This window comes from Lichenostomus cassidix, chromosome 6 (genome assembly GCF_008360975.1).
Source record: "Lichenostomus cassidix isolate B80296 chromosome 6, HeHo_3.0, whole genome shotgun sequence".
In the NCBI taxonomy this organism is placed as follows: Eukaryota; Metazoa; Chordata; class Aves; order Passeriformes; family Meliphagidae; genus Lichenostomus; species Lichenostomus cassidix.
This window is the reverse complement of record NC_139487.1, coordinates 21,108,501-21,134,243: the sequence shown is the minus strand read 5'-3', so window position 1 is coordinate 21,134,243 and position 25,743 is coordinate 21,108,501. Positions and strand designations below refer to the sequence as shown.

At 41.6% G+C, this 25,743-nt stretch overlaps 1 protein-coding gene and 1 long non-coding RNA gene across 3 annotated transcripts; both read right to left on the bottom strand.

The window, feature by feature from the left end:
* Positions 1-217: 217 nt before the first annotated feature.
* Positions 218-12,377, bottom strand: VDAC2 (voltage dependent anion channel 2). The gene is made up of 9 exons (XM_085065608.1): positions 12,219-12,377; positions 8,566-8,637; positions 7,503-7,552; positions 5,135-5,287; positions 4,998-5,050; positions 4,352-4,579; positions 3,025-3,175; positions 2,072-2,129; positions 218-1,247 (listed from the first exon to the last, which is right to left on the bottom strand). The coding sequence occupies exons 2-9, from the start codon at positions 8,630-8,632 to the stop codon at positions 1,156-1,158; spliced, it is 852 nt and encodes a 283-aa protein (XP_084921734.1). The 5' UTR covers positions 8,633-8,637; positions 12,219-12,377; the 3' UTR covers positions 218-1,155.
* Positions 12,378-19,263: 6,886 nt separating this feature from the next.
* Positions 19,264-25,529, bottom strand: LOC146435461 (uncharacterized). 2 transcript variants are annotated; one of them, XR_014853079.1, is made up of 4 exons: positions 25,434-25,529; positions 21,186-21,350; positions 20,955-21,075; positions 19,264-20,735 (listed from the first exon to the last, which is right to left on the bottom strand). It is a non-coding gene; the product is annotated as an uncharacterized LOC146435461 (long non-coding RNA). The 2 variants fall into 2 exon arrangements; XR_014853078.1 differs by having other exon boundaries at positions 19,264-21,075.
* Positions 25,530-25,743: the final 214 nt, after the last annotated feature.

The following is a 25,743-nucleotide window of genomic DNA, read 5'->3' as shown; positions in this document are numbered from 1 at the left end:
AATATATTCCACATTAAAAGCATTCACAGCTAGTTATGTTTGACCTTAAGGGACATTAGGTTCACAGACCAAATATCCCTCATACTTCTCTCTTAATATTGTCCTGGAAAAACATGAGAGTTTTCCCGTTATTCTACAAGTTTCTGGACTTAAAATGGGTATCTGCCAAGATTTATTAGTTAAAGGGAAAGCAAGAGCAGATGCATTTTCCTCCATCTCCATTTAAAATGGTCTTTATTTCAGTCATTTTAAGCAGAAACCTCTCACAGCAGTTGGGATAAGCAGGCTGTTATACCATTACACTGTTACATTCAATTGCAGAGATACATCTCACTTCATACAAATATAAGCAAAAGGTGTGTTTGTGGTGAGGTTTTTCAAGGAACAGTTCTTAAATGTCTCAGTGCGCCAAGTACATCGATCTGCACTTTTTGAATCAGGAGGCCAACTAGGATACACAGTACATCTCACCCGTGGATCACAGGGGGAATTAAACCATTGTGTTGTGACAAACCTTACCTGACAGAAAAGCACATTCAATTTGCTTGAGGAATCCAACTGTTCACCTATATTCAGTATTGCCATGGGTGGGGGTCCTTAATTGCACAAATGTACAGAGCACTACTTGGATTACTTAGAGTTAAGTTTTAACTGAGCACTACCCTCATATCTTCACTCTTAAAATATCTGATGCACAAGTATGTGTGTGTACTTGTTTTATTCATAATTTGTCTTGGGATACCAAATGTATTTCTAGTTCAGGTCATTCAACAAAATAGTTGACCTCATTTCAGAACATCCAGTGATCTATTTTTCATTCAATGGCAATATCGAATGTTAAAAGGAACATAAAAACAAACATGCACACAATTGTACAGTTTTCATAAATGTCTATTTCATTATTTGTGGGTAGCGCATTAAACAGTTAAATACATTTAAATAATGTTTAAGTGACTGCACTAATGCAGAATTTTAACTAGATGGGTAACCAATTTAACTAGAAACCAGCTAACAAGTAACTGTCTAAATACTTCAAATACAGCTCTTGTTCTAGGTCATCCTTCCTGGAAAAAAAAGCCTGCTGGTCACATTGGAAATACATTTTAAGGCCAAATTCTTCTGATATCCCTTCTCTGCAGCAGTTTCTTCACCTTTTTAAGCCTCCAATTCCAGGCCAAGACCAAGTTTATGGCCACCAGCATTGATGCTCTTTCCATCTATCAGAGCGGACAGTGTAAGCTTCACACCTGTAAGATTTTTAAGCAGCGTGTTTACAACACACACACAGTAGCTTTCATGCAACTCAACCTCTGTTATTACAAGTCCCAGCTGTAACTCTCTTTCTATATAATTACTTTAAAGACTTTTAGAGAAAAATACATTCACCCATGAAATCTACTGAAAGTTAGTCACGTGAAGAGAAAGCTATATGCTTTTTATGAACAGTTATAAAGTGAACAAAGTCCCTAATTGCTAAATATACAAGAGTTCTTCTTTCCTGCATTAAGACATGCAAAGGAGGCAGAAAACTGTGCATAGACAGACACTCCTACCTACAAAGGGTCAGACAGAAATTAGGATTTTTACTGGTTTCCAAATAAGGAACTAACACCATTGGTAAAATAGCCTTAACAGGTGCTTTCATATTTAGGCAGATCAACTTAAGTTCTGGAGGGTTTTTTACTAAATATGAAGAGCAGGAAGTGTGGGGTTTTGACAATCATAATTTAAAGACCTGCTATCATTCAACATGGTATGATTGGACAAAGCAATGCCAAAAAAAAAGACTTGCTTTGCCTAGCCTAAAGCTAAGCTGTCAAACATAATACAGTCCACTCCAGCACAAATCAGTAAAGAATATAATGCATTAATACCGTTATATAAAATTGAGTTTGTCTTGTTCAGATAAAGGTTTGATGTACAACTGAAGCTACTGCAAAACATCTACTCGGCCTTCAAAGAAAAATTATTCTGAAGGAAAATAGTTGCATAGAAATGCAGAGGTCTCTATAATTTTCTTTAGGATGCACAGAAGATATGTATGTGACATAATTTATGTGATGACTCTTACCTGGCCTCAGGGTCTGGGTGTAACCCACTCCAACTAGACTAGAATTGTTCACTTTTGCCTAAAAAAAAAAAAAAATAAAAAGGCAATTGACATGTTGTAACTGATTAGTTATTTGTTACCATTCAGAATCCAGAATAACTACAGCAACATTACTGTTTACAGTTTAACCAAATTTTACCTGTTCTTTCAGTACCCCTGTTCTTCCTGAATTCTCTCCTGCCAGCTATGCCCTTGTCCCTCAAATTACAGCTGAAGCAGTTGCAAATTTAAGAGCAGAGGGAATGTAAGGGCAGGGAGAACTGTTACTGGAACATGGTTTCACAGAACAACTTCAGCACTTTCCCCCTTTTCAGAAGGCCAGAACCATTTACCACCAGTCTCCCAAAAAATGCCACATCAGAAGAATCCTCCATGTTCATGTTATTACAGAAGAATTAGTACCTTGCAAGTCCAATCAGTCACATAGCAAATATTTCATAATATCCTCATAAACAATATTTACAAAATTATTTATCACACTTTGCATCACTTCCTCAACAGGATGATTCCAACTTTGTAACATTCAGAAAACTTGTCTACTTATCAACTTTTAACCAGTATTGCCAGAGTTCTTACCATGAGAATGTGACAGAGCTCCCCAAAAACTGGTTTAAAAAAAAAATACTGTAAATATACAGACCCAGACACAAAGTTTTTTTATTTAATTGTGTTTTTCTTTTAATAAATAGAGTAGGATCTCTAGCATTAACACATCTGCCAGTGAGATTCTACAAGACTTTGCTGTAAGCAACATTACAGAATTTAAATACTGCTTGTTTAATTCTAATTGCCTGGACTGTAATTCCTACAAGGCTTCCCAGCCTATTACCTTCTTTTGTACTACCAACACACGGATTCAGAGAAACTGAAAACACGCTACTTTGCACAACCCTTCAGGTTACAGCCATACTTACTGAGATAGAAGCAGTGCTATCCAACTTGTATTTAGCCGCAATGCCAAAGCGAGTGCTGTTGCTACCTGCTGTCCAAGCCAGGTTTACAGCAGTTTCAAGAGAGTCATTCACTTTTTGGTAAATTGACCCACCAAATTCGGAACCATCATTGCTGCACAAATTAAGAGAAAAGTTAGTTTCCTATTTGCATAATCCCATCTTTTTTTTTTCCCCTTGTTTTACTACTTCAGGTTTTCATTCAAAGGAGAATTTCAAAAGTTTGAGTTGTTTCATACTTTTTGACAAGAGAAGGGGAAATGAACAAAGGCTTCAGGGCAAAATTAAACGGCAGTAATTCATGGGAATAAAACAGTATTTCAGAGTGCTACAGCTAATTCTCATGTTAATTGTCGAACAAATTCCTTGAACAAAATTCCAAATCACATCCTTACAAAACTGACAGATGTGTGTTAACGGTTACAAAATGGACAATCTGAATTATATAATTATTGAACACATTAAATTCCTAAAGAACTGGACGATCTTTCAAAAATCTGTCAACGTTTTACATTAGTAATTTGAAATTGAATTCTTACAGCCTGTATTATAAAGTATTTTGGAGTTTTCTCCTATATTCCTCAATTTCCATGAATTCAGAAAGATACAATCACCATGCTTCCTCTTCAAAAGCAAAAACTTGTAACTATCTAAACGCACTAGAACTCCACCAATATTTATGAATTTGGATTGAAAACACCATGATTTTCAGTAGGTTTTGATCAGATTGCCCTGAAATACATAAGAACTAAAGGCAGGAAGCCTGAAGAAAGTTCATAAACCAGATGTCTTACACTTGTTTGGTTACACTGTTTCATGCACTCTTCAACCCTGACAGGCAAGATGAACCTACTCAAGAAGTCCAGAAGCAAAGCTCTAGTCTTGCTCTAGAAACTACTACAGCATTAGTGCAACACTAATTATTACCTCTAACAAATCTACTGCCCTTAAATTGTAATCTGATACCACTCCATATAATGGGATAGCTAGAAAAAGCATTATGATCAGTTCTGCAAAACTGAAGTACTGCACTTCCAATTTGCATGTACTTCAGTATTTGCAAGCTGTATCACATATCATGGTGCAAGTGCCAACCAGTCACAGGTGTTTACTGTTTGGAAAAGAGAGATACAAAGTATCATTTACATTTATTTAGAGTTTCCTATTGAAAAATGCACTCCATTAATGGCCTCGTAAGCGCCTCTTGATATTTCGTGCATTTGTATTTTGACTAGAAGGAAAGGTAAAGAAAGCCAGCTTCTGGAAAGCTAGAGAAGTTTTCAGTACTTACACATTAGTGTGCAGTTGGAAATCTCCAGTCTTGTAACCCACAGAGAAATTATTTCTTGTCAACTTTGATTTGGCACTATCAAAAGTCATCTGATAACCAGCAAGCCAGCCTTCATAACCAAAGACAGCTGAACCATGGATTGCAGGTCCGGCAAAATCAAAGTCAACATCGCAACCCAGGTTTATCCATTCACGTTTATAAGCTGACTTAATTTTACCACTTTTCTTTCTGAAATAAGAGAAAGAGTTATCTTAAGACAAGCATACATGATCTTCCTCAATGACCTGCCAAATCCAAGCCATGTGACTAAGCAATATATCTAAATGCCTTGCACATGCATCCCCTGGACCAGGAAAAGTACAGCCAGCCCATCCAGAGCACACAGAGGTAATGAATATAGGAGCAGTTTCACATTTCCTGCAATCTTCCAAGTATTTCTATCCCAGAAAAGAAGCAAAGTTGTGAAATGTGCAATACTAACCCCATAGTGATGCAATGGTAAAGAGCAGAAGCCTTTGCCATTGGGATTTGCTAAGCTGGATCAATTGCAAACCGTATGAACAGCTCTGTCAATACCACAGAGCAGTTCAACAGACCATGGGTGTTGTTACTCCCTACATAAGGTAAAAAAGTTAACAATTCTTACCCTGTATTTGGTGAGAAAGTTGTATCAAATGTCAGCTTCAAGCCTTTGGCAATCTAATTGAAGGGGGGAGAAGATAAAGCTATTAATTCAGTTCTTACAGAGAGATAAAATACATAAATATTCTCCTAATCTATTACCTGATCTTCAATAGCAATTTCTGTTCCCAGAGTGTTATCTGTGTTCCATTTTTCTGTGAAAGTCAGCCCATACTCAGCCCACTTGTATTTGGTCTCCAAGCTCCCATTCACTTTTCCAGTGTCTGTGTTCGATGAACCAGATGTTGTGAATTCCTAAAAAGCACAGAACACACATGTGATCCTGAAAACATTACACAGTATTTTCTTCAGCAAGCACCAAGATCTTGTTATTATAAGGAAAAAATTTAAAATCAGTAGCCTACTTGCAGGGGGAGAAGGGAGAATAGCACAGCCAAGAACTGGATGACTCATGCCCACATGGAGGCCTCCCCCCAATCCCCATCTCAACTGCAGTGTTCCTGCCACAATTACAAAATGTACAGGGTGGTGACTTAACTCCAGAGCCAGACAGTAGCCACCATAAAGTTTCTCCTGTGAAGCACAAACAAGTTCTTGAAATGTAAGGCTAAGTTTGATAGTCCCAATGAGCAACTTAAAAATTACACCAAGAGCCAAGAACATTATAAGGCACATAATGCAACTACAGCAAAATTCTTTAAGGATCACATATGTATTTTTGTTATTCTTGTCAACCACTCCTGAAGATAGTGTGCAACTGCAAAATGTCGTAGAAAGGCATAATTTTTCAAATTGGAGGTGGGGTGGGTGGTTTAGTTTTTTGTTTGGATTTTTAAATTGTTTTTTTAAAAGAGTTCTTAATCTAACCAATGCACTAGCCTTTCACACCAGCCACAGGCACATGTTTTACTGACACCTATAAAATTTCTATTCCCCTGGAAGTTTGGTTCAATGACACACAGGAAAAACATTCATGTTTAAAGTGGGAGCTAAGCAAACAGTCTGGGCTTATAGTATGGTGTGGTCTGATCTGGAATTCTTGAGAGTACTTGGAAGTTAACAGTATCATTCACATTTCTTTATTAAAGGAAGTAATCACTGATGTTTCTCACTATTTGGATTCTCACAAAAACCAGAATGAATAGTTTCTGTGTAAACTATTCAAAAACTGAAGGCATTTAGAAGTGGAAGCCAGGTTTGCAAATACATGTTGAAGAGTTTTTTCCAGTGAAGAATTTATTGCCCTTATGATTTAAGAAGTTCATTATTTCAACTTTTTAAAACACATAAATAAACATTTTGATCTCTGTCTTTCTCATGTTCAACATTAGTTTCAAACAGACTTCTAACACTCACCTTCCCCAGAAAGAAACACAGATTTGAAATCACAAGTCCTCAAGCACTCTTACAGCCTAAGCCCGGACAGCACAAAGCAAATGTGATTGAGACTGTTCTTTAATGACAGCTGATCAAATCTAACCCCATCCAAGACATTTACTTGTACTATATTAAGTGACCCACTACAACATTCACAGATGCATAATTCTAGTAGGTCTATTTCTTGGAAAGGGATGGGAACTACACAAATACTTTCAGCTTTAACTTCTTGCTTTGTGCTATTCCTACTACACAGGGTCTATGTGACTGTAACCATTGTGGCAATAGCTTCAGGAGAAGCACATTATTGTATTATCTCTTATCTCTGCTTTAAAATATCTGTAGTACATCCATGCCAGCAGTTTCTCCTCCTTGGAAGGACGGCTTATAACTGATACAGGATTCACATTAGTGCTTGGGTTTTTCAGAGTTTTACCAGCAAAACTGGTAGTCCTCCCACGAAATATGCTAAAGTAAGAACAACAACCTCTGTAATATGGCTCTTGCAAAGTGTGTTTCAGTTGGGAGACAGACTCCTAGAAAAAACAGAGCATTGTTTCTAACGGCAAGTTACACTGCTCAGACTCCACTTATGGGGAGATAAGATACAAAACTACCTTTGTATCTTACAAAGTCTGCTCTAGAAATAGATAAAAGTTACAGTGCGTAATGCTTGCATGACCAAGACATCTTGCATGGAATACTACTGCAACACTTTAGTACCTAGAGGAGCCAAAGATTCAATATGCCAATTCAATGCCAACTACTTCATACAAGAATCAAGATGCCAGAAATTTTCACCAAATACAAACAGTATTTCAGAAGGTACTTCAGGTACTTCAGAAATAAAATCTGTATACTGTGGCTGGTATATTAAAATACTTTATTTGTTCACCTTCACACAAGACCAGGGACAACTAATAAACCCTTTTATTATAGAAAAATTACTGAACAAGGCAATATTCCTGTTACATTCACATCTTTAGGAGCTTCTGAAATTATCTTACACCAGAAATTTAGCATTCATGTAACATATAAAATACTTCACAGCATCAGAAAAGTGTCCCTTTTAACTAAGTATCAGAACATATCCAGGGAAAAAACATAATGAATAAAAGTTACTTAAACTCACCACTCCACTTGCAGATTTTGTTTTCACATCCAGTTTCACCAGCCCAAAACCTTAACAAACAGAAGTCAAAGTTACATGATTAGGCCTTAACTAAGGCCCTGCACATTTTTCAATCAGCTGGTCTTTCAGGCAGTCTCAGCAGTGTACCACATATATACATAAACAGCTATAGACTGACTTAGCAACACTGAACTTTTAGATGATGCAGGTAAAGGAGGCCTCTCCAAAACAAGGTAAGAAGTACCTCTCAGTTCTACACGAGTACATTTAACTACCAAACGATAACTCTGAGAGGAAATGTAGTGACAGAGGAAATACATTACTTTCTGTTCCTGGAATGGCATAGTTTTTATAGTCAATTCCTTTTGAAGAGTTGTCCTAATGTATAAAACGTCTCTCTCAGCACCAAGACAAAGTATCTCAAAGCAAAAAACTTTACACAAAATATCTCAAAATAAAAGCAAAGTCACTGGAAAATACACAGCCATTGGAACTGTAATATAAGAGGGTTTTATGGGAGTGTCAATTCACATCGTTATCCACAGAGATGAGCAACAGTCTTGGTGAAAAAAACCCCACGTGTTTCGAAACACCATAAAGAAATAGCACTGTGACAAAGAATGATTAAATATGCAGCTGCCTGGTATTAAAGCATTTTAAAATGCGGACAGATTCTTTATCCCAGTAGCCATTCCTCTTAGTCCAAAAAAGGCTACAACATTACACTGGTCTATAACCCTTTCTATATCAACAAATGTTGTGGCACAGACAGACCAGTGAAAGTGTGCTCCTAAGTTAAACTACGCATGCTGCTTACATTCTTGCATACTTGTACACCTCTGACATTTACATGGCTCGAGCAGTAAGATTTAACAGCCTTCATGTCGAAACAACCCACAAAAAGCCTTCAATGATCTCTTAGCTGATGGCAAAGATATGAACACAGCACACCTTCTTCCTCGCCAGAAACCCTGGCATTTGATCTTTCAATTTTCCACACAGACTTAAGAAGGCAATTCATTGATGCACCTCGAATACCACTTATAAAAAGTACTATTCTTACCATATCCTTTATTGAAGATATCTCTGGCAGGCTTGCCAAGGTCTACATATGCTGGAGGAATCGCCATTGGTGCTGAAAGGTAAAGAGCTAATTAATAATGAAACTTTTACCACTGAAGACATGAAAAAATGCTATCATAATTCTTTCAAGATAGTCTTTAATGCAGATTTATCTACATAAAGGCAATTAATAGATATAATCAAATGTTTTTAATTAATAGATATAGTACTACAGTATTCTGTGAAACACCTAGATTTTCAATTAAGGTCACTGTGAACATGGGATGTTTTCTCAGCTTAGGCACAGAAGAGGCATTACAAGACAGTTATTAATTTTTCAGGTAGATTTCTCTATATGTCTTTCATTACCAGAAATTAACTAACAGCTCACATTTCCAGAGCTGGCATAGTTACTGCCAAAAACCTGGACACAGGAAATCTAAAAAGCTGCAATGCAGAGATTTATTCCTTGAAGTTCTACAAAGTCAAGTTTGACACATGCTTATGAAAACTACCTGAAGATACCCACAAGATTTTATTTTTGAAAATGTAAAAAGAGAACATATCTGCTCTCCAACATCATTTTTGCCCTATCTCTTAGATGGCAGACATACAATTTAAAAAACAATATCTAATGCCATTAACCAGCAAACAATCTTATAGCATACAAGAGCTTAAGTTTGGGAGGTTGTCTTGTTAGTTTAAAACATCCAAGTAGGAGGAGTGTGGGGTCTGTGAGAAGACACCTCTTTACAAGTCCCTTTCTCAAATAGGGAGCCTCTGGCAATCTTGCTGTTAAAGAACCTGTCACTGGACATGAGCTATGGCCCAGCCTCTCTGGCCCCATTACAGACACCAGGCTAAGGGCTCAACCAGACCCACATCATTCTCCTCCCTGGGAAGACACACTCTTATCAGTACTCTCCCTGAAAGACTGTTTTCCCGTGATTTCAATAGCAAGAGATGCTGTTACAGAGGCCCTGTAATTTTAAAGTTGTGGAATACAGAAAACAGAGCATATTAATAATGTCCCTCATGCTGTGAAAGAGGGGAGAAGGGATGGGGGGAACAATAAAACTAACTAGACAAGGCCATGAAAAGGCTAAACACAAGCAAACAAAAATCTTATCTTCTCAAACTGACTGGTCACATTCGTTTAGCAGTGAGAGCCAGATTAACATAATTGACTTTTTATCTTGCTCTTGTGTGGCGGATTGATTTTTTTTTTTCTTTTCAAGTAAATGAAAAAATTATCTTTAGAACTTGAAAAATAACAAGGGCAGTGTTATCACATGTTAACTTCCAAACCCTAACTACACCTGCCATACACAGCCTAATTGTATGAACTGCTACTATTAAAAAAAAAAAAACAACCCAGAGTATTTTAGCAATCAATGGGAACACACAAAACTGTTTTTTGTCTTTCTACAATTCATAATGCAGTTTTCCAGAGTATCCTACTTCAGCTCCCTACTGCCCTAAGAGGATAATTTCAACCTCCTCTGAAAAACAATACTTACACTCAAGTTTCACTCACATACACACAAATCCAGAAGAACTTCTTTAGCAAAGATGTCTAAACTCTACAACCAGGTCACTATACCAAGCCATCTACCACTTGCATAAGAAGTCTGGTTTTCCAGGGAATTAAACTAAACATTAATTTTTTTTAAAAGAGACATGAAAAGGACTTAGAGCATCTGAAGTTTAGAGAAGTTTAGCCCAAGCTCAAGTCTATAGAAGAACAGACCCTAATCCCAATGACAAGTCATTAAATGGTTCCCATCATTTATTCCATAAAAAGCAGCAGGTGACAGACCAAATTAAAAGGGAGGGTGAGAACTCTTGCCTATAGATTTCTGCTGTACAGCAACAGTTTCTTCAGCAGTTTAAACATTACAAAAGTTTAGCTACACAATTCTTTTAATGAATAGGTCTCACCTCTAACTAGCATCTTCAGAGGAATTATTTTTAGTTTTGAAGTTTTATATTAGTCTTTAGCACAAACATGCTTTTACAGTGTAAAGAAATTAGCTTTTCCCTTTTGTTATCAATGTTTCCAATCTAACTAGACAATCAGTACAGACAGGAGATTTATGCTAAGCAGAAATGTCCTGAGAAGTTCACAAACTTTTATCTGTGTCAAAATTCAGAGGATTATTACAGTAAAAAGGATGTTGCCAATTTATCTGGCCTAGTTAAGCATCCTTACCACTTCAGGGAAACCAGCCAACATTTGTCAGACCTTCTAGCCTACAGATGCAAGTTTTGTAATAACACGTTGAAGGAGTGCACAACTGTCACACTGCTGTTCTAATACTATACTATAATACTGACAGGGATAGATGAGAACAAAAGAGGAAACCAAGAGTTCTTTTCAGATATACTAAATACCTGATAAACCAATGTCATCGACAGAGTGCTCATTAAATGAAAACAGGACCATAAAAAAATCAGTCCTGTGTCCTCCAATGTTAGCTGGGTTTCCAAATTCTTATAATCACAAGTAATTTTCTTCAACCCTATTTTGAAAAATCTTTCACTTAAAAACTACTGAGAAGTGACTAAAATATAAATATCAATTAGCAACTACAGGTTTGTTGTAAAACTGCAAAATACTCAACTTGAAGTACAGAATATACTTGAACCAAGTGAGGGCTCCACCCTAATCTTTGCTTCATGCCACCATGATGAAAAAGAAGTTTAATTAATCTGTTACTCAAGAGCCACGATCATGCTTTCTTCTGCGATAAGAACAAAAAAGAATCACCCCAAGAACAGAAAACTGTATTAACGTTACGGGAATTATTACATCACAGTTTTCCTTGGAGGTAGTATTTCAAAACTCTCACGCCCTACAATTAAAGAATGCCACAGACCTCTATTAAGATTTCGAACAATTTTAAGATATCAAAATATTCAAGATCAAACTAGAAGTCAGATCGGGCTATAATTTAAAAATCCTGTACTCGTGCAATTAAAAAAAAACAGCAAATAGCAACAAAAAATTGAGATAATTTAAAAGTAATTTGTTAAAATACATCGGACACGCGGTGACCTTCAGGCTTACACTGATACGACACAGAGCTTAAAAGAAAGAAACGCCACCTCCCTACCCGTGCATTAACGCTCTCCCTACTCACACCTCGGAGGTGGACACGCAAGCCTAAAATTGGCCAAGCCAATGCAGAAACTGTAAGAAGGTCAGGAAATGGACTACAGGCTGGGGAAGCGAACGCAGGGTAGTAAAGCAGCGCCTCGCAGAGAGGAAGGGCAGCGCAGGGGAGAGCGGGGATGCGGCCGCAGCCGGGCAGGGCAGGGCAGGGCAGGGCCGAGCGGCGCCCCAGGCCCGGCGCCAGGCGCGCCGCCCGCCCCGCCGCAAGGTGAACCGACCCGCTCGGCGCGGCCATCTTGGGCATCCCGGCCTGACCCTCCCGCCCCGCCGCGCCTCGCTAAACCCGGCCCGGCCGCGGCGCCGCGGGCGCACCGTGCACGGAAAGCCCCCCGCCCGCCCCGCCGATCCCGGGAGCGCTCGGACGCGCCCGCGGCCCCGCCACCCCCGGCCCACGCGGCCCCAGACCCGCTCGCAGCCGGGCGAGCCCCGCCCGCCCCCCCCCCTTGCCCTGCGGGACCGGTCGCGGCCGGGGCCGGCACCTGCGTGTCGCGGGCGGGCGGCGGAGAGGGGCCGGGGCCGGTCGCGGGCGGGTCGGGCCGTGCGGAGGCCGCGCTGCTGCAGCCGCGGGCACTGGAGGGCGAAGTGAAGGAGACACCGATCAGCCCGCCCGCCGCCGCGCAGGACCCCGCCGCGCCGGGGCCGCCCCGCCCGCCGCCTGCCCCGCCCGCCGCGCCGCGCCGCAGCCCGCCCGCCGCAAGGCCCCGGCGCTCGCGGCCCAGAGCTCGGCAGCGGCGCGCGCCGCGGCAGTCCCGAGCGAGGAGACGGCCGGGGGCGCCGCGGCCCGACAGGCGCTCGGAGGGGCAGCCCCGGCGGCGGCGGGGGCCTGCGGGAGGGCGGGGCCTGCGAGGGGGCGAGGCCGGGCGGGGCCGCTGCGCTGAGGCGGGCGGAGGGCCGCGGGGCAGGAGCGGGGCTGCGGGGGCCGCGGCAGCCACACCAGCCACACCCGGGGGCTTTGCGGCTTGGGGCTTGCGGGCCAGTGTTCTGCTCCCCCTGGGAACGGGCGGCTTTCGACTGTAGATATACTAGGATCCTTGCGCCGCTGCTCTTCCCGGGAAACTGTCGGTCACCCTGCCAGGGCCTGCCTGCCTCCCGCCCTGGCACTCGGGCTGGAGAAGCCCTTCAGCTGGGGCCGGCCCGGGAGAGCCGCCCTGCAGTTGGTGCGGATGGCGCTCGCTGCGAGCAGCCCCGGCTGCTCAGAGCCCACAGGAGCTCTTTCCCTTCGCACGGGAGCAGCACCCGCCCAGCACTGAGCCATGACGCAGTCCCCAGCAGCGCTCCGCATGGATGCTCCTCTGGGCTGTCCCAGTGCCACTGAACACATCGCACCTCATGGTCTGCTGCTGCTCCCCGAAAGCCACAGACACACAGGGACACCCCGCGGGACGGCTGTCCCACAGACACACAGGATTGTGCTAGATGATATGAAACGCTCCGTCCATTGCCGGTCTGGCAGTTGTACTCCATCTAACAAGGTTTGGTGCCTCCTGCAGACAAGTTGCCCCAGACTTTCCAGTTGCCTAAATCCTCTTAAAGGTCACCACTCACAGACACCCGCATAAGAAGACAGCGTATCTCAGGCCAAGAGTAGCGAGAAACCTTTCCTACATAGTGCTATCTGACCCTAAACCGTGCCTGGAAAACACGGTCATCCAGCTGTTGTGCGGCAGCCACTGCACAGCTCTGCAGGAGGAATCGCCGAGTCACCAATGCAAACCATTGCTAGGCCTAGGAACTGCACGATAGCCATTTCTAAAATTCATGTTCTTCCCTGCTTGCTTGTATTATGACACGATCAAAATTCATCAAGAAAGCAGAAATTATTTGCAAATAAAAAATTTGTGTAATATGAAAAATTCATATCATCTAGCACAATTCATTTTCCAGAATACATGGTACAACACTAATTTTCCAGGATATTAAGAAGACATCAGATTAGCAGTAAGGCCCAACATAATGCCAGTCAGCACCTGCTTGTTATATCAAAAGATAAGCAACTGATTTTTTTTGCTTTGGTGCAAGTCCAATGCTTTCACATCAACAGACCCAAGACATGTTTCATTTTGGTAATTTTAAATAAGATAAGCATTCCACAGATAGGTATGTATTGATGAATGAAGAAGGAAAGCCACACACTGAGAAAATAAATAGCAGTAGGAAAAGAAACCTAGTGTGTCTTACTGTGCATGGAAACATACATTAGAAATAAATAGAGATCTGATTAAATAAAAATAGATTGTGGCGTAAGTTGCTCATTATTGAAAGACTTGCATTTATTATTTATACCAGTACTGTAAATCCATTCTGAACAAAGGTTCAGTTGCTTATAGGAGACATCAGCATTTTATACTTTTTTTTTTCCTTTAAAGATTAATATTTTAGTAATGGTTTGGCTTTATTTTTAGCAATCCAGGAAATCACCACTGCCCTACCCTGAGCAAGAAAAGCAATTAATCACTTCCTTTGTGAGACAAGGCAGAGGCATAATCTGAGACAGACAAAAGCACACAAACTCCCCTGCATTACTCTTCCAGGCTTCCGTAGCAACAGCCTGTGCCTGCCAGTGTTTTTCACTCACTCTTCCCCCACCCCTCTCTCGTACAACCATGCCTTATTTCTCTCAGCATATCTGCTAAAGCTCAGAGCACCAAAAAGGCAAGCCATCTGAACTACTCTGGACCTTTGTTCTTAGTGCTCTCCTCATACCGTTCAGTGCACACACCTCCAATGAAGCTGCACTCCGTCTGAATGGGCTGGCTTTCTGTCGAAATTCAGCAGCTCTCAGGTTTTTGTGCCACTTGCAGTTGAACTGTTAACATTTTGTATTAATACAGCCTTGTTTATGCGTAACTGACATCAGAGTCACATGTTTTATGGAACCATTTGGAAAAAAACAACCCAGGTCACTATGTAGGTTAACTGCCATTTGAACAGAAACTCTGCTTCTCTCTCCACAATTTATAATCGCAATTACTGAAGTAGTGTATGTGAGCAACACAAAGAGAGCAAGTGGCTCCAGTACATACCAGTGGCCACCAAACAGTTCAGATAACTTTTGTTCACTTCTGACACGAGCCTGAAGTCTTTGCTTTCTCTCCCTCCCAGATGCAGACCGCCAAGTTGAAGGTTCAGTGGCGAAGCCTTACAAAAGGTCTAGCAATGAATAGCTAAGTGATTTAGGACTCCTCATGCTGAAACAAGCTGACATAAGGGATATTGCAAAGATTATGAAAGTGTAACCAGCAGGGAAAGACTGGAAAATAGTCTAAGCTAACAAGAAACAAGTTTAGAACAAACAAAGCCAAGGGGTTTTTTTTCTACGAAGGAGTGCCATCCAGTGGAATTACCTGACACAAGAAGCTAAATGTTTATATGGGCTCCAGGGGAAACAAGACCGGTTTGTGGAAGAAAAATCCACCAAGGATTACTAATTACTAATCCATTCAACAATTACATATGGCTGTATAACCTCTTTGGAGTCAGAAAATCCCTGAGTTGCAAATAGAGGTATCATTTAAGTTTATCCTGTTTGTACACTGTTTCTTTTAGGTATATACTGCTTAAATCATTGCTCAATTCATCATCCCATAGGCAGGGATATTAAATTATATATTTTTTTTTTTTTTTTTTTTTTTTTTTTTTTTTACAACTTATGCAAACCAGGCCTCTGCAAACCAGGCCTCTGGAAAGCCCTAAGAGAGCAATAAGAAGAGGCCCATACTGCCAAGATCCTTTAGACTGACAAACTTATGTTTTCCATTTTTTTCCTAAGCAGTTTCAAGTAACCTCCTTTCAGTTTAGCTTAAACAACTAGGAGGAAGTTTAACTTCAACCAGATTCTAAGACACACTTAAAACAGGTCCACACATAGCTAACACATTTAAATAACCTGATAGAGACAATACCTTAGCTCAGAAGAACACCAGGTAATATTAACCAGTGATTTTAGAGCTGAGAAAGTAAACAGAAAGCGAATTTGAGAAAGTTAACAAGGAAACCAATTTGTTTGCAGTCCCTACTAACGCTGATCAAGACACAGAGCACCTTACAACTACATAGCTAATGAAAGGTGATTCTCACAGCTCTACAGACAAAACAAACTAAAAATCCAAGCCTTTTTATGGCCTGTGGAGATACTACACACTCTTCTAGTACATGGTCAACACTAAAGCACCTTATTCCCAAATAAATAATAAGAGGGATGTGGGAAAGGTTTTGTTCAAGAGCAAGGAGAAACTGAAATAAAAAACAAACCCATGCAGAAGAGCCTGTACTTACTCATTCTTCTGAATTTTAATTTGGTTGCTAATAATTTTTTCCTTCATTTTTCTTTTTCTTGAAGTTTTCATTGCCTTAGGATTTTGTTGTTGTTGTTACTGTTATTGGGAGTTTTTATATCTTCAAAGAATAAGACTTTTTTTAAAAAACAAAAAGATTAAATTAGATTTACAAAAAATCAGGTGTCCTGACACCCTGAACTAAGTTAATGAATAGGCTTCAATCGTTGCAGGGGATAACTCCAAGAAAGGGAGGGTCAATCACACAATCAAATGCTGACCTGTAGGCAAAACACAACAATTAATGCAAAACTCACTGAGAAACTCATAGAGATACACCCAGCGTTCCAAATTACTTATATAGAACAATAGGTTTGAGTGATTGGTGCAACAATTCTCGTCTGAAATAAATAAGAGAACAGCTACTCATTTGTGCTGTACTGTTGACATTTCTGCTCATGGTGTAGACTGTAGCAGTTACTGGGTCAAAGGGATGCATGGCACTTAGTTTTAGAGGTTACAAGTTTTTCAGTTATCTCAAGTTTTTTGTAGTTGAATGAAAATTACATGTCTCAAAAAACTCAGTGCACTTTACACCAAAGGAATTAGACTGCAGAGCAGCAGACCTCCAGAACTTTACTTGCCTGCCTTGCTGAAAAGAACTTTGTTGCCTCCACTGCTTCTCTCATTGTAAAGCTTGAACCCAGTGAGGGACACAGGTGCACAAGATGTTGAGCAATGTTTTTATGGCCTTGTCTCTCACTGAAGCCTCTCCAGGGTTAAACCTAAATGCTGTAAATAACACCTTGATGGGAACAAAGCCAAACTCAGCCATGGAGGAGGAACATGCAGAGGACTGTGCCCAAGAGTTTTGTAGTATGTTCAGAAGGGGGCTTGGAGAGGGTGAATAGAAAACTTCTTGCCCCCAGGCAAATCCCTCCCTGAGAAAATAGTTTGCTAGCCTGGCTTCATGACGTTTCACGTTATTTACAGGGTGTCTTTATTGTGCTCAGGGTATTCTGATTATGGTCTTTACTGTAAACTGCTCTGATGCACAGCTCTAAAACTGAGAGCATCTCTACGGTAAAAGCACATATTGTAAGCCATTTGCTTTTGAGGGACTCAGTTTCCTTCTTAAACAAATAAACAATGCTAAGATACTAATAATATTTGCTGTATGCACTTCAGTTAATTTCTCCCTGAGAGAAGGTCTTTCTTAGGGTCACCTCTCTTGCTAGGGTGCCTGTTTGTAGCAGGCTTTACAGGCATAGCATGTGATGGCAGGGCACTTGCAGTAGCCAGGCTGGAGGGGTTGCAGGCTGCCATAACCTGAGCTCCTGCCTCAAGTGCTCAGACTTTGAGAGGAGGAAGCTTCAGCCAGGCCAGGCTGGCCGAGCTCTGGCACGGAGAGTGCCTCGGCTCCGGAGGCCGAAAGGCAGCGTCCCCTCTGCGTGGGAAGGAAGATTGATGAATCTTTAAACAAGGGGGAAGCAGCAGATTCTTGGAAGCAGCTGTGCTGTGGGAAGGATGGTGGTGCTGGGTGACAGAACAAGGCCGGGCTGGCCAGCGGGTCCTGCACCATGTGGTGGCTGTCGCCTTGGGCTTCTGGGTGCGATGCCAGGGACCCCTGAGCGAGTGGGACCAGCCCTCACACACACTTAAAGAGTGTGGGGTGGCCCCAACTTTATCCTATAGCCACACAGGAACGAAGGGTGAAGTGCCAGCGGAACCCGAGCGCTCTGTCCTGCAGCCTCGACAGGAGTGGCACTGGGCTGGGCGATTCTGTGCTGTCCTTGCCGGGGCGCTGCCTTTCGGGAGAGCCGGCAGCGGAGGGCAGGCTTTGCCGGGCTGCCCAGCCCCGAGACTGCCCTGTGCGTGCCCAGAGACAGCCCAGGCTCTGCGAAAGGAGACAGCGACAGACAGGGAATTCAGGCTCTTGTCACCGTCTGCTAAGAGCAGACTGACATGCTGTACTACACTGAGTGCTCCTGCACAGCCAGCACATCCCATGGGGAAGCAGACAGCCCCAGGTGGAACTGACCTAAAACCGATTGATCTGTGATCAGTGGAGTTTAACCGGAGCAATCTGACACGCCTGGTTACCTGGGAGGAGAGGCTTCTCTTGATAGGACAAACCTCTTAAAAACATACAAGAAGTGATTTATCTACTGCTCTGTTTTGACAGCTGTCACGCTAACAAGTATAAAAGTAGTGAATTAATTACTTTCTCTGCCTGCATGATTTCCTTGAAAAACTGTGTGGTCCACACCCTCCCGTGGCATGTGGAAAGGAAGCAGCCTTTGCCAACCCCTATGTGACTCATCCAGTCCTTTAAGGGTTGCATTTTCATTTGAATATAAAGTAATAGAACACACACACACACAAGGACCTGTGTTGCATTTTCCCTCTTTCACAGAAGTTTGACAATGTACATGTACAATCATGTTCTAGTTAGTTGCCCAGTTCTCGGTGCAGGACTCAGTGCAGCAGAGCTGATTATAGGGGTTCTTATAATTAGATCTGCCTGATCACCACCAGTGAAATGTCTTATTTTAGTAATACCTTATTTCATTGATTCATTTTTATTTACTCACATTGGAGGTTCTAGTTCAGAAATTTGTGTCAGTCAGAACATTTTTTCAGACGTTTTGGTTAAAATATTCAGTGCTTTATAAGGGAAAAATGCTGTTTGCCCAATTGAAATAGTTTTTACAATGATTTAATTGAGATGGCTCTGTGCTTTTCATGTTGAGGTGGGTATTTCAGATATCACATGAAAAAATTGCCCTTTTGCTCTCTAGTAAAACTCACCCACTCAGCCTATAAACTTGAGAAGGATCTCCCCTGGTACAGTTTGGCAATTGATTTCTGCTAAGGGTGTGCTGATGGAGGAGCATGCTTAATCTCTGCACTTGATGTAATTGGTCTAAGCCATCTCCCAGGAGCACCTGTGCATACTGCATCCACAGCTGAAAAAGTAGAATGAGATTTCTACAATTTTAACCCCATATTGTAAACTTGACTGTGGTTCTGGGCAAAAGAGAAAGTCCCCACAGCTAACCATTCAGGAGCCTAAGAGCCCTAAATGCCTCTTGTGCTCAGGAGCAAAGAACTGAAAAGGGTGCAAAAACCAAAGGCAGACAGACAGAAGCACGAGTAAGTACTAATACAAGGGGATAATGAACTGTGACAGGAATGAGGGCAAAGGTGTCTGCTGACAAGAATGAAGAAATCAGGCCTTTACTACAGGTTTACCTAGAGCAATTAATTTCATTTCTCTTAAACACTCTTTGTCCTCCTGCTAAAAGGAGGTAATGACATTGACCTCTTTTGTACAGCCCAGCACAAAGTGAACATTGAAAAAAATTGTCCTGCTTTCCAACCCTTACATAACTACAACTTTTATTTTTTTAATGTCACATTGAAAATCTTGCATACCCAGGTGTAAAACTAACAGAGCATGTGATCAAAAGACAGATAAGATATTGCTTAAAAATCTACACAGACTAAAATCCTCCACATTCAAAGGTAAGATAGGTACAGTAAATCTGACATATCACAGTGTAAAGAGGCCATATTATTTGTATACAATCAGACCACCAGGAGAAATTATGCACCATTCTAAAACAATACTAAACAACTTCCTCACTGTCCTCTTTCTGTTTGGAAGGAAGAAGTGTCTAGGCATACCTATTTCATACCCTGAGAACACATTCCCCACATTTTTAAAATTCAGGAGAATTTTAAAAAATTCTCCTATGCTATGATTTGGAGAGACATTTGTCTGACACTGCTGCTTACTAAGCAGAAGTAGTTATTGCTGAAAATTGTTGGCTTTCAGATACAATATGCTGCAGAGACTTGAAAAGCCTGTGCTGGGAGAATGAATGGTGTGAGGTTACAGATGGACTCACAGGTGCAGGTTGTGGAAAATTTCAGTGTCGCTCACTTCATCAGTGTCAGTTACAACCAGAACCAAAGACAGATCTTGAGGACAAAGATCTGCAAGTAATGATCCACAAAATACGTATTTCTAAAAAATGTCACTGAGGGCTGTCAACCAAACAGACCTCTGTCACTTGATGGGCATTCACAGCAGGACATGGGCCAATGATTCAATTAACCCAGCAACACATTAAGGAAGTAATAAACATTAAGATGCCAGCTAGTACATATATAGAGAAATAGCATGTGGCTCATTGATCATAAGGAGTGATCACAAGGAAGTCCTTTCAGAGAGAGAAGTGAGCCTTTGCTCCATTTTTGTCATGTAGAGATAAGTTTTCTCATAGGATATTTTCAGACCCAGGATGAAAGTTTCCAGGCAACTCACATGATTCAAGCAGAAAATATAACCTTAATAAATAGAATATAACAAAGAGCTGCAATTCAATTCAATAAATTCTTATATACATTTAAACTTCACATTTCCACCTGCATTTTGATTAAAACTTGGGTACACACTGCATATTTAAGTTTATGAGTGTAGTAAAAATATGTCTTTTGAAACAAGTTAAATATTTTTTTTTCTGAAATAGCTTCCCACATTTCAGAAAATTATTGAACATATAAACCACACTGTTCTGTAGTTGTTGTCTACAAATGTATTATCCAGGTGAACTTCAACAGCTTGGTAATGCTTCTTAAGTGACACTGAGATTGGAGTATTACAGTCATCCAGTATGTCCAAAGTTCTCCTTCTGTGAATCCAAGCATCTTTGTCTGATAGGCCCCATAAATTTGAGAAATAGAAATGGTTTTGATGCTTCAGTTAATGGATATTTGACTTTGTGCATTTCAGGAGTTGAGAAACTCAGAAACTTTCCTTTCAGTAGTGTATTTGCTCTAAATCTGACTTCTCAGGTCTTCAGTCACATGTGCCAAACTGCTTTAAGTTATCCTACCTCAGGTATCCCTACAGAAAGGGTTAAAAAAAATTACCTTATTTTACTTCAACACTTCCCTTCTTCTTGCAGACAGGCTTGGAGATTCAACCAAGCCGCAGTAATTATAGTTTTGAGTCAGGCTTCAGCTGTTGTGGTTTCTTTTCTCCCTGTTTCTCCTGGTAAGAAGGATAAAATTAAAAGCTTTTTATGACTGTAATAGAAAGCTACTAGTTAGAATAACCTCGATATGTTGATTCTTTCAGAGAAAAAAAAGGCTATGCTGTACCAAAGTTGCAAGTAATAGCAGCTATAGAGATTCAGCTGTGCAGGAAGTCTCATGGTTGGTGTTAGCAATTGTGCATTTCCAGTATAATTAAATCAGTAGCTACCCAAAAGTCATCCTTCAGTGTGCTAGATTCATCCACCAAGATTAGATATTCATAGGAGAAGGCTGTAATGAGATCAGAAGATAATAATATAAGATTTATTATACAGAACACTGAAATAGAAGCTAAAGAATGACAAAGATAAAGCTTGCAAGATGCTTTACATGGAGATCTCTCTTCTGTTTAGACACAGGGAGTAGCTCCATCAAGCAGCAGCCTAACATGCCTCAGCTTGATGGCATCATCATCCAGGGTTCTGCTGTCACTGAAAATTCACCCAGCAGCAGTAAATGGAAACATCTACACTTTGCAAGTGTGAGCAAAGTGTTTTTTCTGAACGCTTTTAAGCCAGGAAGGGCCAAATAATCTACCCTTTGAAAGTCAAACCCTGTGATATCCAATATTTTTGACAGTGGCTCAGGTTATGAAAAGGAAGTAACAGAAAAATGAAACAAAATCCATAAAATAAAGATGGCCTTTGCATTAACCAAGTGCAGTTCCAGGCTGTATATCCACCAACCCAGTGCAGGATGGCTGAATCAGTGATACAGTGAACTTCTGACTTTGAGCCATTATATGGCTGTTGACATTTGTTCAGTATTATAGCATAAGATTAGCTGCACTAAGTGCCAAATATAACACGAGTCATGTTGTGTAGGACTGCACTGCATCCTGGGGTATCTCAGCTGAGCTCTGGTCACTCCCAGGAGGGGGACATTCTGTTCCAGGCTTTCATGCCTCCAGCACCATTTTCAATACACTTGGCAGCTTTCTTCTGACACAAGTTGCCGTGAAGTGTTGCTGTGGATGCTTTCTGATACATCTGCCTCCCTGGCCTTTCTCTGCAGTATCCAACATGCCAATCAATCCACAGCCTTGCCTTCTCCATGCTTCTACAGCTGGCACTGCCAGCAGCTCTCAGCTCATCAGGCTTCTGTGAGCTGGCTTAGACTGCAGGATGCATGGGACCAAGAGCAATTGCATACATACTGGGTTTTTTTGTCTCGCTCTCTCTCTCTTGTTTTTTATGGTTGGGATGGGGGGGGGCATGGTTTTTGTTTTGTTTTTGGGGATTTTTTGTGGTTTTGGGGGTTTTTTTAGTTTTACACAGCTAGTCATTGCAGGCGCAAATAGACAGTTTTTTTAGTAATGTGTTTATTTTCCTTTATTGTACTCCTGATTTCATACAGCTCAGGGAATTTATATATAGGAGACTGATTTGAAGATATTCTCACTGTTTTAAATAAGTTCTCTGAGAAGCCAGGGCAGTATAATAGGCTTGTCTGATTAAGCCCATTGCAATCTTTGGCATGCCTGGGACTACTGTGCTTTCATTTTCCAAGAGGATGAATCTCAGATGTGCTTTGAAATCCTCAGAGCAGGATACAGATGTTCAAGTGATAAAAGCCAGTGCTCAGTGACCCTAATGCACTTCTTTTGGCAGGATCCTGGCGCCCAAGCTGTTATTCCGATCTGCTGGCCGTCTGCTTTCCATTAATCACTTCTGGCAGAAGGAAGGGCCTTCCAAAAATCTTTCACCTTTGGCCTATACTCAGGCAGCAAGAAAGATGTAGCAGCACACAAGGTTTGTGCCAGAAGGGATCTTCAGCCTGAGAGCATGGTTCTGAGATTTTTTGCCATGAGATTCCCCACAGGTCTGTCCGGGAAGACTCAACAATCTTGTCAGCCACACCCCATCTTGGGTTTCTTTATCTAAATAGGGTGGTATCCTCAGTTACCCTGCCTGGGTTTGTAACTAGCTGACAAGTTAGCTCAAGCCTAGCACAGATCTGGCAGGACAACATCCCAGGGATGATGATTAGAATATGGATAATGCTGTACAAGCTTTTTTTAAGACTTCTGTGACTGAGGAAAGAAAAGGAGGAAAAGGAATCAAGAAAATATGGATCTGAATCCAAGTCAGCTTCAGACTTTTCTTTCCTCTGCTTGGGAACATTAATGTACAAAAATCCTTAGACAAACTAAAGTCCTCTTAGTGATCTAGACCAGAGAAAACCTTTCAAGAACACCACATATTACTAACCAGTAAGATAAAATCTTTAAGAAAGTCAGCACACGATTAAGGAACCCAAAGTGTTATTTTAATCCTGATTAATGCCTTCGGAAACACTAATGAATTTTTATGTCTGTCACTCCACGCTCAGTTAAACTTCCTCATTTCTTACCAAGGGAAGTAAGAAATCCTCCTTTGTAAGCCAACAACTTCCTTACATGTCTAAGAATGAATTCTCACAGTTCTTGAGTGGTTAGACTGGCATTTGAGATATGAGGGACCTGCATCCTAACCACCTACTGGGATCCAAATGGGTTTAAATTCCCACATCTTGGACACCTGGGGACTGGGGGCCAATGCCTGTTAAGAGCTGAAACAAGAATGATAATGATATGTGCATTTAGTCTTCTGTGGGGGATTTCTTAAGATTAAGTCAAAGAGCAGAGACAGATCGTTAACCTTCGTGCAACTCTAGGTGTAAATTCTTCCTACATCTGACATGGTAGCATTTATTAGCATTGGATTAGTTGGAATTGAACTTTGAACACCTAGGCAAAATTTGAATAAAGGTAACCTCAGGCTATGGTCTTGTTAAGGAGGATATGCTCACCACACCATGTGCTGGCAGGGAAGATCCTGTGCCTTCCTGTGGTGCTGCAGTGATCTGGGCTATTCTGTCATTTGTTGCTAGTTCTCCCGTGCCACAGGAAAAGCAGAGCAGGGATTTATACTTATAAAAAGTATGTGGAAAACCAAGGGCAAATCAACAGCTATCAGGTGACAAAAGTCCACATCCCCTCTGGAAAGCCAGAGTGAAAATGACACGTGTTGTGAACCATCGGTGAATCACACCAGCTAGGGCAGGTTTGAAATTAACTCAGGTGCATTTGGATGTGGTAGAGATAATGGCCAAGAAGGAGCCTGTCTGTGGATTTAGCTACTGGAGTAACTGTCCTGGAGGCAACTGTTTCTGAAGATAATAAATTAATTCTGGCATATAAACCCCAGTCCATTGCTGGTCAGTGTGCACACCGCAACAGTACAGCCCTGACTCAGTCATGCCATCACACCAGCCTGTCCCTGCTTCCCGAATCCCAGTCCAAATCATCAACACAGCATTTCTGCAGTGCTGGGACAGAGATAGCACCCGAGTGGTGTTCCATGTTCCAGCTTGCCAGAAGCAGACACCAGCCTTCTGCTAAAGCTCTGGTTTTCAGGTACTGCACCCACATCTTGGGGAAACAGCCCAACTAAGAGAAAACCAGAGCAAACCAAACAGAACACCTTTGGGAAGGAGCTGCCTTGAGAGTGGCAAAGACTTTCAGCAAGGGCTGCCTTTAGCAGAGCAGAGCCTGCTGCAAACCGCCCTGCTTTCTCCTCTGCTCTCTCCTCTTGGTCATTTCATAGAGCCTGCAGGAGAGCTGATGCTTTTCTAGGTATTTCCAGCCACCTGACTGACAGCTTGCACCTGTCCCACGTGGGGCTGTTATATCCCTTGGCATTAGCCAGGGGGGCTATTTTTAATTGGCAAGACAGAAACAAGAGGCAGAGCCTTTGGCCGAGTAGCCTGCAGCCCTGTTACCTACAGACTAAACCACTGTTTGGTAGCCTCATCAAAGCACTTGCTAACACTTTGCTTTCCTCCTGAGGATCACTGGTACAGGCAGTGCCCCACAGTGCTGTTTGCTGGTGTGGGAGCAGGAGAGTACACCTTGAAATCGTTCATCAGGAAATCCTGAACCAAGGCAACATCTCCCACAGCCTAGTCAGTGTCTCACAAGAGAAGGCAGAGCTTGCTAAGATACACTGGGACCCAACGGGAAGCAAAATAAGGACTGCAAGATTCCAGGACTAGTTTGGGCACTGACTAGAGTTTAGTTTGGCCAGAGACTGATACAGTGCAAATAACATTTGTGATTTTACAGAAGATTAAGCTTGTGCTTTATGTTTTTATTGCTGCCTTCTCTCTCCATTACTTGGGCTTGTTTGTAGGTCAAACTGACGTTTGGAGCAAATAATTCAAGTGTGCCTCTGAAAGGCCCTTTGGAGCAGAGCGCTGCCACAACCCTGCTCCTCCAGCAGGACATGCTCCCTTTGCTTTCTGCCAGAACATGAAGTGCAGCTTGCTTCTTACCTTGGAGCACAGGAGGATGGGCACATCACTCACCACATTTCGGGCAAATCATGTTTAACAATCCACGGAAATCCAGTAATTTTATCCAAATCTGTCACAGATCAGTGTCAAAAAGAAAAGCAAAGCCATATAGGTAGCTTCAGACTTAAGACCTCAGCTGCAAACCTGTAATTCCTGCATCACCCACAACAGTTATGTCTCCGGAAATGACTTAAAGTATATGCACATACTTAGATTCACACAAGATGTGCCATTTATATTTTGTCAGCATTACTTACTTCCATACTGAATAAAGACCTCATTAACAGCA

Excerpts from the sequence above, each read along its gene's own strand:
- VDAC2 (XM_085065608.1), bottom strand. The coding sequence starts at position 8,632 with ATGGCGATTCCTCCAGCATATGTAGACCTTGGCAAGCCTGCCAGAGAT. Across the intron at positions 7,553-8,565 it reads TATCTTCAATAAAGGATATG|GTTTTGGGCTGGTGAAACTG; the intron begins GTAAGAATAGTA and ends CTGTTTGTTAAG. Across the intron at positions 2,130-3,024 it reads ATAGCACTGCTTCTATCTCA|GCAAAAGTGAACAATTCTAG; the intron begins GTAAGTATGGCT and ends TTTTTTTTTTAG.